Source organism: Misgurnus anguillicaudatus, chromosome 14, assembly GCF_027580225.2.
Source record: "Misgurnus anguillicaudatus chromosome 14, ASM2758022v2, whole genome shotgun sequence".
NCBI classification, from domain to species: domain Eukaryota; kingdom Metazoa; phylum Chordata; class Actinopteri; order Cypriniformes; family Cobitidae; genus Misgurnus; species Misgurnus anguillicaudatus.
This window is the reverse complement of record NC_073350.2, coordinates 19,833,291-19,846,524: the sequence shown is the minus strand read 5'-3', so window position 1 is coordinate 19,846,524 and position 13,234 is coordinate 19,833,291. Positions and strand designations below refer to the sequence as shown.

The 13,234-nt window shown below is 39.4% G+C and overlaps 1 protein-coding gene across 3 annotated transcripts in view; it reads right to left on the bottom strand.

Annotated features, from left to right (window-relative positions):
• The window catches only part of foxp4 (forkhead box P4), a 135,192-nt gene that overhangs the window by 51,197 nt on the left and 70,761 nt on the right, over positions 1 to 13,234 (bottom strand). For all 3 annotated transcript variants that reach the window (XM_055183435.2, XM_055183436.2, XM_055183434.2), the window contains exon 4: positions 5,016 to 5,138. In XM_055183435.2, coding sequence (XP_055039410.2) covers positions 5,016 to 5,138 — 123 coding nt within the window. The remainder of the gene's footprint in view (positions 1 to 5,015; positions 5,139 to 13,234) is intronic.

Below are 13,234 nucleotides of genomic sequence, written 5' to 3'. Positions count from 1 at the left end.
ATCACTTACTAATACTTTGAACATGTTTAAGAAAAGTCTAGTAGGAAGTGCTGAAACTGATTTTATTAGTTGTGCACACATCTCGAGTATTTTTCGCTCATATTTAGACTGATGGGTTTGTTACAAATGATGATTTGGGTGAAAAATCCTCATAGACTTATTGTAGGTGGGACCAAAACGCCCTAGCAATTGCAAAAACCATTCAAAACACCTAAGCACCTGCGGAGGAACACCCTGGCAACACCCTAGAAACACCCCAGGCTGCTTACTCATATATTAAAGAACTTAGAGAAACCATAACTAGAGGAAATATTGACTTTATGTTCACCAAAGTAATTTTAGATGTATTAAACGTGTAAGTACACTGTAAAAAATATCCAGCATTTTTGTCAAATCAACATATATTTTTATTTCTTTACCTTAAAAAATATGTTAAACAACTTGTTTTTATAAGTAATGTCAACTTTTCACAAGCCAAACCTTACCCTGCAAAAAATTACTTTCTTACTTAGTATTTACTCTTGTTTTAAGTAAAATTTCTGTCTTGATGAGCAAAATGACAAGAAAATAAATCTAGTTTTTAGACAAAAAAAATCACATTTTAGTGAACAAGCAAAAAAATCTGCCAATGGGGGAATTTTTCTTGAATTAAGTTTTTAAGAAAAAAGTTTTTTTTATTTGTTTTATGCACAAATTAACTAAAATGTGATTTTTTTGTTTTAAACCTAAACATTTTGCTCATCAAGACCTTGACTTAAGATTTTTTTTAGATATTTGTACTTAAAACAAGACAAAATACTAAGTAAGAAAGTAAGTGTATATACACTGCAAAAAATGATTTTCAAGAAAAAAAATCTTTTGTCTTGTTTTCAGTAAAAATATCTAAAAATTCTTAAATTAACCAAAATATCAAATTAAAGTGATTTTGGGCATAAAACAAGCAAAATAATCTGCCAATGGGGTAAGCAAAAAATCTTGTTATATGCATGTGATATTTTTGGTCTAAAAACTAGACTTATTTTTTGGTTCATTTTGCTCATCAATAAAAAGCATCTTAATGTTTAGATATTTTTACTGAAAACAAAACAAAAATACTAAGATTTTTTTTTCTTGAAAATATTTTTTTGCAGTGTCACTGAAAAAAAATGATTCATTGAATTTAATCAATTTTTTAAGGTAAGTGGTTGCAATCAATTTAGTAAAATGAAATATAAAACTTTTGTTTAAATGTAACTTAAATAAATTGATTGCAACCACTTAAAAAAATTTATTATATTCAATGAATATTTTTTTTCAGTGAGGTTGAATTGACTTGCAAAACTAAGTTGTGTTGCTTTTTCAAAAATTACAAGCTTAGTAATAAATTTCCACTAAAATTATTTCTTATCTTTATTATTATCTTAATATTTCACACTAACATTAAGAAAACATATGGTTCCCGTTATGCTAGTATGTTTACCTTTGACTATAAGAGTTAGCAGCTACTTTCAACTAGCTACTACTTTACAGAGTCTTAACACAAGACTGGCTCACACCCCGTAACACTGTCATTACACATCTCCGACTGTTGCTCTGGCTAACCGCAATGGCCACCGTGGACCGGCTGCTGTTTGTTTTACTTTCAGATTATTAATTTACTCAGGAAAGCCTATTAAGATTAAAATCTCAGTTTCGCACGGATGACCTATCTGACATGGAAGTACATGTTGACCAAAGGAGCAGAAAGCGGGGTTTCGCGGACACACTGGGGCCTTAGAGGAGCGCTCGGGGAACAGCTGGTAAAGAAAAGTAGAGTAATGATACTCCCATTAACTCTTATCACGCATGCAGTTTACAGATAGGTTAATGCTCACTTATTCAAGACTGTGAGGAATAAGGGTCTTAAAGGGACACTCCACTTTTTTTAAATATGCTAATTTTCCTGCTCCCCTAAAGTGAAACATTTGATTTTTACCGTTTTGGAATCCATTCAGTTGATCTTCAGGTCTGGCGCTTCCACTTTTAGCATAGCTTAGCACAATCCATTGAATCTGATTAGACCATTAGCATCGCGCCTCAAAAATAACCAAAGAGTTGAGATATTTTTTTTTCTTATCCAAAAATACTCCCCTGCTACTGAAAGATACTAAGGGGACTATTTTCGGCTGATACGTAATATCATTCCACTTCCTGCAGCCACGTTACGGCAGCAAAGTCCTTGATTATTATGCCGGAATGAGAGTATAGTTCCTAGTCATATCTGCCTAGAAAATCACAACTTTTACTTTTCCGTCGGTCTTAGTACACAATGTAACTACAGAAGAGTCAAGTTGTAAATAGGAAAAATATTGAAACTCTTTAGTTATTTTTTAGGCGCGATGCTAATGGTCTAATTAGATTTAATGGATTATGTTAGGCTATGCTAAAAGTGCTAGCACCAGACCCAGAGATCAGCTGAATGGATTCCAAAACGGTAAAAATCAAATGTTTAACTCTAGGGGAGCTGGAAAATGAGCATTTTTTCCAAAAAATTGGAATGTCCCTTTAATAGTGGACTACATACCCACAAACTTACATTACTATCTTAAAAAGGGGTTTGTTTGATAGTTCTGCAAAAACAGATCTGCTGTACTCAATGCATTTTCACCGTTGACATATGAAATACATAATTTTATTGTCATAAAAGCATCAATGATCAAAATGAAATCACCCAGAAAGTCCTTCAACTATCACAACATAAACAAGAGCTAACTGGTCAGCTATTTAGGGTTTGGCCAGGATGTCCTGCATATAAATCAGAGACAGAAAACTTTCCTTTGATTGACTCCATCTTTCCTTTGAAGTTGGAAGCAAACTTTCCTTTGTGCTGACTCAAGCGTACACAAATCGCTTTAAGATTGGGCGCTCATCTTCCTCTCTTTACAACAGCCGAGTGGCTGTTTCCCGTGATGCTAAAACTCCGTCCGCCTGCTACAAAAGCCACTTCACACCACTGCATCCATGAATGCCTAGCGCTTTCCTGTTTAACAGGATATTGAAGGTGAGCTACCTGAATATAAGATACCGAGCACCGGCCGTCTCGAGCGGAGGAAGCCAGTGAGCCGTAAGGCATGAAGACAAACTCCATTTAACACACTACACGCCACGCTCCCAATATGTTGCCCGCTTTTCTGTCTCACAGTGGGTCGAGTTTAACCTCTCCTCCACGCCTCGCTGCCATCTGCCTGTCGCTTCTGTGCCCACTCATTACCATGCCAATATGAATCTGAATAGTTGTGAGAAAAATTAAAGAATAATTAATGATTTGATTCACAGGACTCGCGTTAACTGTGTGCCTTGAAAAGCATTCACCTTATATTCCCATTATTGTGACCTTGGTTTTACTTAGCGGCAGTGAGAGGGGATAAAAAAACTGAAAATATATCAGCTGGGCTATAATTAAGGGTTGGAGGGATGTAAAGGTTAACTCACACATGCAGAAGTGCAAACGCATACATAAACACACGCTCGCGCACTGCTGCTCTCTCCCCGAGTCTGTCTTTATATGTAAAATCTTGTTTGTAAAGGTATTCATACGTAAAAAAAAGGCCCACTTGTACTTCCACCCACATTGGGATGAGTTTAGGGACAGATTGCTGTGTGTGTGTGTGTGTGTTGGCAGGCTCTCTGATTGCTCCATTTGCCGTATATGAGAGAGTGAGCATTAAGAGCCGCATCTCACGTGGTTCATCACCACCGAAAACCATTAAACCCACTGGCTTTTACTAGAGATGTAAAACGGCCCATGAACAGTAACTATTTCAATTTCAATATCCTCGTTAAATACCAAGCAAAAAAAGAGAGAAATAAAGCGATAGAGTTCTTTCTCAAACAGCTGAATTTCCATTTCTCTGAACGACTCTTGATAAATTTGTCAGATCTGCTCGGTGCAATTTACAGTTGCCTGGAGCGGCCACCTCCCACTTATTATTGAATCAATTCTGCTTTCTCTCAACCCAAAAAATCCTATAGTTTATATTATTTTTGTGTTTTAACTAAAGAATAGGTAGAGAGAGGTGTCTGACCTAATTTCCGCCCTAGCGGAATGCGAAAAGGTCATGGGCCGGAGGGTGCACGAAGCTATGGGACGACAGCGGTGCTATGTTAAATATTTGAAAGACGTGCGAAAAACTGAGTTGTTTGTTTCTTCATGTCTGCGCAGAGGCCGCACCTCTGGCCTCCAGGCGATATCGCAGTGAGATAGCAGAGGCCATGGAACTAATAAACACAAAGAATGAAAGAGAGAGAGAGGTAAAAAGGGAGATATGGAGTAGTTTGGTTTTAGCAGCTGTGTGAGAAACTGGTGTCCTTGCTCTAACATAAGCTCTCTCTGACCGCCGGCAAGTCAACGTGTAGCGGCACCAGCCAAAGGAGGCGTCGCCAACGCCAGTGTGCTAGTAAACACCGCATATAAACGCCAGAGCCAGTGAACATCAAAGCCGGGAAAAAGATATCATTCTGGGCATGCCTGTGAGGATGCAATCAAAGTAACAGTGTGTTTCAGAAACGCGATTACATTACACACTTTGACATCCACACTCAGGGCCTATTAACGGGAACCGCACATGAATGCAGCACGCATTTATTGCGCTGTCCTACAGCAGTCTATAAAAGCCCTGCTAACAGCTGGAGAAGTGAAGGATGGCGGTCCTGTTTATTTGGAGGACGGTTTGTTCTAAATTTGTGAAGATGCATATACTTTATGTGCAAGATGGCACGACAGTATTGCCCTTTTAGATTTTAGGGCAAATGGTGTAAAAAACAGCGCAATATTTTGATTATCCAATAAAACTTGTTCACACCAATTGCCTAACTTTGACAAATGTATCTTTTGTGTGGTTTTGTGAGGGCATGTCATGTCTGAGCAGTCCAGACATTTACAAATATTGTTTTAAGCTCTGTGCGTGGTGACTGCTTAAGAGGCAACTAGCTGTAAAAGCCACCCATGTGTGTGTGTGCGTGTGTGTGCGTGTGTGTCTTGTGTGTGTATTTGGTACCTGTTGCAGCATTAGGGCTTGTTGCTGTTGAAGTAAAGCTTGGAGCTGAGGTGGAGAGAGGATCTGCTGCATCTGCTGAGGAGTTATCATCTGAGGGGTCATCATCGCCATGGATACAGGCACCTATGACAGAAGGGATAGGATGGTTAGTAAATAAGTGACAGTGTAAAGGGTTGTGGGTGATCACCAGATCAGTGGTTCTTAAAGGATTAGTCAATTTTCTTAAAAAAATACAAATAATTTACTCACCACCATGTCATCCAAAATGTTGATGTCTTTCTTTGTTTAGTCGAGAAGAAATTATGTTTTTTGAGGAAAACATTCCAGGATTTTTCTCATTTTAATGGACTTTAATGGTACCCAATACGTAACAGTTTTAATGCAGTTTAAAATTGCAGTTTCAAAGGAATCTAAACGATCCCAAACGAGGCATAAGGGTCTTATTTAGTGAAACGATTGTCATTTTTGACAAGAAAAATAAAAAATATGCACTTTTAAACTAAAACTTCTCGTCTTCCTCTGGTCCTGTGACGTGCCAGCGCGACCCCACGTAATACGTCATCACATCAAGAGGTTACGGACGAGTGCGAAACTACGCCCCAGTGTTTACAAGTGTGGAGAAAGAGGACCGTTCCAACATTGTTGTATGTGGAATGATACTAATTAATGTCTTTGTGTCAGTTTATTGTTTAAAATGGTCCGCAAATGTGCGTTTCATATATGTAACACGTGACCTTTCCACGTCATTACACAGTCCTTGAAACTCTGTTGACACTGCAATTTTAAACTGCATTTAAACTGTTAAGTATTGGTGTCTATTAAAGTCCATTAAAATGAGAAAAATCCTGGAAAGTTTTCCTCAAAAAACATCATTTCTTCTCGACTGAACAAAGAAAGACATCAACATTTTGGATGACATGGTGGTGAGTAAATTATCTGGATTTTTTTTAAGAAAATGGATTAATCCTTTAAGTGGTGGGTTTAAACAATGCTAAATATAAATATCAAATATCTGTGTACTGTAATTAGTATAAATATACTGTAAATAGACGTTTCACTCTTACAAGAGAGGATAAAACCAATTTCCATGTCCATATGTAACAACCATGTATCGTTTTGGACACAAAATAATTTCTCACTTGACAGTATGAGTAACACTAACATAAAATATTTGGCCCATTGCTTGTTGTTAAGCTGCCAAAACAATTTTGTTGTTGTTTATGTATATACAAAATTGTCAAAATACTTTTTTATAAAGTCTAGGTCATGTTAATCATTTTGCATGTTCCTTGGACTGGTCCGTTCAGAGTTATATACAGTGGCGGCACACACGTGTACACTGTGCGCATGCGTCAAAACCATTTATGATAAAAGAGACGCTCACGTTTACAAAATACACGCAAGACACAAATTAGATGCAGTTTTTTATTTCATCAGCTAAACAACCGTGTTATCAGCTTGCCACCCAGAGATGCTGTTGTCTCATGAAAAATAGAAATCCTTCCTTAAAATCACACATCAGCGTCCCCGCACCTTACCTAGGTACAAAAGCGTTTCTGTGTCTATTTCTCAATCATAAAGGAATGTTGTACTTCATTTTAATTAACTCCTTATCCTGTCATGACAAAATGAGTACACAAAACATCATCTCTGTTGACACAATAAAGCACCACACTGCGTGCACTGGTGGTTTATCCAAGCAAAAAAGTCTTGATCAAATCTTCCCTGGAGTATCTAGTCTTTATCAGCATGAAAGTACTTCAATAAACATATTATTATGATTTGTTATCTAGAGAATCACAAAAAATAACAAACAATGTGATACGATAGCCATCGGCAGGAAACGACTTGCAATGGTGTGGAATAGAGAGTGCAATTTGCTAGACAAGAACAAGGCGTAAAGATGGAAAGCGTGATGCTTATCTGAGAGCAAATATGCAGAAAAAGAGAGAAAGGGTAAGAGAGGTAAAGTCAAAACTGAGAGAGAGAGATTCAGTCTGCCTGTACATGATTATATCATTTAATGCAGTTGGACTAGCCACTCTTATGGGCAGCTTTTATACAGGCCAACAATCTCCACTTGTACATTTTGCGGCTGCTTCCTTATATGCAGCTAGATCCTCCACACACACACACACACACATCCGGGACACGCGTCCGCCCCGCAGCGTTTCATTTATTTTCCTATTTACTGCTCAAGGGCCAGAACTGATCATCTCCATGCAACTGCTCAATAAAAATAAAGCTATTTACAGGCCACGGCTGGCTTGAACCTGACACATGAGCGCAAACTACGATCCGGCATAATATGTACATTTATCTACATTTTCCACTCAAAGGGAATAAAAAAGACAGGCACCGCTGCGACGACTTCCCAGTCCACTGCCAGTCCGATCTGATATTTGCATTCATTTGTTTTCATGTACCGCCTGAGCGCTCATATTTTCTGCCATTTATCTATTCAGTGCTCGAGGGCTCGGCGAGGAGGGGCACAGGAAGGAAAAGAGAGCGGGCGAGATAAGTAGCGGGAAAACGAAGAGAGAGAGAGCTGTCAGATGCAAATTAAATCTGTAAAGAGCTGATTTGACTTTGGAAACAAGATTGGCGGTAAAAACAAACGGCGTCTCTTTTCTCGGGATAAAAGCTCTTGTACCGTGAGCGACGCTCGGTTATCGGTGCAGGAGAGCAACCGTCGGGCCTTGTCCAATACTCAATGTAAACGTTCCTATCGCCTTCAAACAAGCCGTCTATATCCTCGCACTTTCAATCATCAAATCCTTCCCTGCATCTGTGACAGAGACAAAGAGGCGAAATTACAAACTCTTTTACCTTCCATGACTTGCGCGCCACCAGACAGATGCATATTATGGGCTGGGGTGCCATTCACCTTGATTAATTACAGGCGTGACACAGGTGAGGCTGTTATATTCGTCTAGCGCTTACAGCTACTGTAAAGTTAGCTGGCATGGGCACATTCGAGCTGATGATATCATACGTCTGAAAAAGCGTTGTCAAATGCATGGACTTTTGATGCTTTGTCCTCTGTCATAAATTTGGCACAAGCCTTTGATGACTTAAATCAAGGGTTAAAAACATCAAGGACCTTACAATTAAAGCTTTGAAATGAGAGCAAGAGACGTTTGAAACAAAGCCAAGGTGCCATCCTAACCGAAGGCCACGGTAGGCCCCACTGTTGTGTGTGTGTTGTTTATGTGAGTATTGGGGGAGATAGGGCAAAGAGGGGGTTCACCCCTGGCGTCATGCCAATTTGCCACGCGCGGCTGCTTGTCACCAGAATAGAGCGAAATGAAAACCGGTAATTAATTGCTCCTGCATCCCATTCTCCCATGGTGACAACCCATACATTCTATTTTATACACACGTTCATTGACATTTTCAAGTTGCAGGCGTAATAATTACCAGAGTTATAACACCTTCCATTGCTGCGCGACAGAGGTATTGACGAGCGGACTGAATGCTGAGTTGTTAAGGTTTGACGCCATTAATTGCCCCTATAATCTAATATCACAAAGGCGGGCCATTACACACCGCGAGCGTAGCGTGCAATTCGACACTACGGTTTCAGAGCGGTGCAGGAAAACAAAAGCGCACCATTAGGGACTTGACGGCCGCTAACAAAAGCGCGGCACAATGCGGAATTATATTTTCATTCGGCTTTGTTTCTCGCCATAAATGATTCCCCCCGTTCATTTGGAGCTGAATAGACCCGGTAATAGAGGAGACGAAACCTCAACCATTTGAAGTCAGGCATTTATTAAATGCATTTAATTTTTCTTCCATTTTTTCCTCTCGCTCTCTCTCTTTCTCTATTAAAATTAACATGCAATAGGAAAGAAAGGCGAGAGGGATGTTTTGCTCGATCAGGAAAGATACAGTGAGCACCTTGCTTTGAATTATCAAGCCTAAAAACTTATATTTTAAACACAGTAATTTCAGATGTATTGTCAATACTGGAGGACCCCTCAAATTATCAGTAAAAATAATAAATAAATAAATGTGATAAATAATTTAGCTTTTCAACAATCTCTGTATTCAATTTTTTTGTACCCAAATTTCTGGTGGTTGCACCGAGAGGCGAGAGGTCGGGTGGTGTCATCTGCGAATGGCTGCTCTTATATATATACAGTAAGTTGACTAAATGGATCTCAATTACCTGATTCAATTTACACACTGTTGACCACACACCCTTTAAAGGTCAATACTGTAAATGGACCTGCTTTGGACCACAAAAGCAATATACACCGTGTATATGATGGCCCTAAAACCCTCTCCATACGTTTCGGAGACCGTCTGCTAATGAGCCGGCTTCGCTGGTGCCTCTGGAGCCTCCCAACACCATTAAGATTCACCAGCACTGTCCACACGCGCCACATACAGCTACCCACTACTGACAGGGGTCAGCTTCAATACAGAGAGAGAGAGACGGGCCGAGAGAGAGCAGCAGGGGAGACGGGCATTGGAAGGGAGTGAAGCAGTAATTAGAGGTGCTATTTGAAGAGCGAGTTTAACTGATTAACAAAGAGAAGAGATGGGAAATGGGGGAGAGAAGGAAGCCGAGGCGCAAGAAGAGCGATGCGTCCCGGAGGGTCGTAAAGGAAGTAGTAAGGACTGCGACTGCATTTCAATGAATCTTAATGCGTTTTCAGTTTTTTGCTCTTGATAAATTACAATCGCTTTTATCAACTGCCCTCCCCTCTTTAAAACGCAGACACGGGTGCTGATTTGAATCTCTTGTGATCCCAAATGCTACACCTGCGGCGAGACCCTGACACTGCATGGTTTATGTGAGGTCTGAAACTGAACTAGGGATGCCGCCACTAAAGATGTTTGAATATATAGTTCGTAGTTGACACAATACGCTGTCACAACTCACTTTTTTAAACCTAAAACTAGAGATATTAACATTTTATCGATACTGATAGCCGATTATTTAGACTGATATCGAAGCTGATATTGATAGGTGGTTATATTAACTTGCATAACAAAATTTTGAAGATTACATTTTCTGAATGTTATTCATTCATTAAATGACCATTAATCGTGAACATTAAACTAGTGATTTTTTTTACGTTTTCTATGCACAGAGCAAATTAACTGCCTTTTCTGTTCTCTTTTAATTGACAGGATTTATCGACCGATATTGATTATTAGCCGATATATCCCGCATCTCTACTTAAAACCATACATACTAACAAACATCATCAGCATGCAGGTTTTTGTTCCTTATGTTGTTTTGCCTGTGCTGACTTTTTGATTTCTTTCTATTAATGTTCAGGGTTCCCACACCTTAGTTAACTTCAAATTCAAGGACCTTTCAAGGACTTTCCAGGTCCAATACCCTTAAATTCAAGGACTAAATGTGGGGACACATTTCAAGTGAGAGCCAGGTTACATCGTGTTACCTTTCAAGACACATTGTTACACCCTTTAGAGAAGGTGACACTTTTGGGACGCCTCCAAGGGTAAGTGCGTCTAAATGTGTATATCAAATGCAACCAATAGTGATGCATAACGACAAAGACAGGGTGACGTGGAAGCCAGGAAGTATATCGCTATCTGAAATATTGCAAAAGACGGCGTTACAGGGACGCAGGAAGTATGGCAAGGAAGACACAGCGCCTCATTCCCTTGTCAGGGAACAACAGTTACATATGTAACCTGATAAATTTTCATGTGTCAAACACAACTATGCAAAAAAGCATTTTGGTTTCAATCAACATTCGCATTCAGAAAATAAAAGCATTTAAAGCGAACAGTTAGCACGTGTGCTTCAAAAGTCTTGAATTTTTATGATATTATCCTACACTACACAGGGAATAATATGGATTTTTTTCCCCCAGAAAACTTTTTGCATAAAATAGCAATGCACTTTCAATGACCTGTATCTATGTATGTATATTCTCAAAAACTTCCAAGGGCCTTGAATTTTTTCCCCAGATTCCCAAACTTTCAAGGATTTCAAGGACCCGTGGAAACCCTGAATGTTGATGCGAAGCATCGCAATTTAGCCATTTAACCACAGTACCCATTGACTTCCATAGTATTTCTTTATTCTACTATGGAAGTCAATGTGTAGCGTCAACTGTGTGCTTACAAACATATATTCAAATATCTTAATTTGAAATAATAAAATAGTTTTAGAACATGAGGGTTAATGATGACAGAATTTTCAATTTTGGGTGAACTTTAAAAAGTGGGCACTCAAAATATTTCATTTTATGTAGTGTTTAAATTGAATTTTTGAGTTGATGTGTCATTGAATTTAGCTTCACCTGTATCTTGGATTTGAAACTGATTGACTGACAGCTTTACATTCTTTATCTTCATCACCTCTTCCATTTTTCTTTATTAGCATTTTCCCGGAAAAAAAAAAAAAAAAAACAGGCAGCGAGTACAAAGCTAAAGGGGAGTTCTTCATTTTGGGAAAGGTCAACCTTCCAGTAATGAGCTGTACACTAAATTATGGTATTTAAATAAATGGATGATGATGAATGCATCTCTATTCTCTGGAGGATTCTTTGCCATTCCATATTACAGGGTAATTATCACATGTAGTGCCGTTGTGCATACACACACACACACACACACACACACACACACACACACACACACACACACACACACACACACACACACACACACACACACACACACACACACACACACACGCAGAAGAGCGAGAGAAAAAGTGAGCGAAGGAACCTCAAGTAAAAGCATGTTACTAAACTTTAGACAGACGTGGCAAATCAGCTCCATAAAGGCGTAATTGGGACTGGCTGAGTTCTTGAAAGGCTTTTTATAGCTAGAGAGGAATAATATACTCGTCCATATAAAGACGGGGGAAAATCTGATAAACGGGCCCTTAAAGTTTAAGAATTTAGAGAAGAGCGCAAAGGTCTAGCGCTTTAAAGACTGTGAGGGAACTCGGCTTGAGAGTATGAATTACGAGAGGGTGACGCTCGTGTGGAAAAGTGGCCAAAGAATCACTTCAACTATACAGACAACACATTTCCGGTCATCCAAAGCCCATCAAGCGCACATGGTTTAAATCTTATAGAAAACAGAGACCGGGTGTCATATAGCAGCTAAGAAGAAATGAATACAATTGCCCCTCTATGGTGAGCTATATGAAGCATGCAAGCTTTAACAAGCACCTGTCTGCTTCTGTCTGTGTGTTGAGCACCCATACGAATGAAAAATCATCTCAATTGTTTCTCATATGCAGCAAGAGATTAAATGGAGTGCTTAGATTATCAAGATCCAGAAGCCTGTGATCTAAAATCGCTTTAATTAAGATCTGAGCAATGCTATCAACATTAATTTTAAACGTTTAGATATGCTCTACCGCATGTCAACAACCGTTTCATTTGTGTTTATTTCAAATGTGTTCAAAAGTACGATTAAATCTCTTCAGCTATGAAAGAGCATGTTCTTCTTATCCTGTGAAACTGAGAAAGATGAAAAACTTATAAGCAAAATATAATCGCGTGGCGCATTCTTCTAAACAATCTGTCTTTGAGTTCACCAATGATCCCCCATGAGTGCGATGGATGATACGACAAAGAGACTACAACTAGAAAGGACATTACACGCGGGCATTCGTGCCCATGCCACCGCTGTTTACCCCTGTCAAAAAGTATTACTCACCTCAGCGATGGAAGACTGCTACACAGCCTAACCGCGACCCACTCTCACACTCTCTAATTCTCTTTCCTCTCGCACTAGTGTACCTGCAGTCTGTGCTGATAGGCATTATGATCAGGTTATTCACGGTTGTTCTCATCAGCTTACTGCCCGCAGGCTCCAGACAGTAAACAAGCCGTCACATCTCATTTACACAACAGCGCCATTAATCGCCTCGCAAACCAACACCAAGCACTGGGCCGCGAGAGAGAGAGGGAGACCGGGGAGAGAAGATGGATCTAGGGAGGTGGAGGTTAAAGATGGGGTTAGAGAGGCTCTGAACGGCTCGAGACAGGGGGCAAACAGGAAAGCAAGGATGGAGGGGGTGTACCCGTACAAACCAGAGAGGGGGAGATCAGAGAGGTGGATGGGAATTACAATGACTGTACTAGGTGGCTTTATTATTCTTTTTCCTGTTTATTGTTTGTACTGTATATGAATTGTTTTTTAAGTTTGTGCCGTTATAAAATGATATAGTTGTTATTTGAACTGAAGACCAATACAGAAATTTTAAA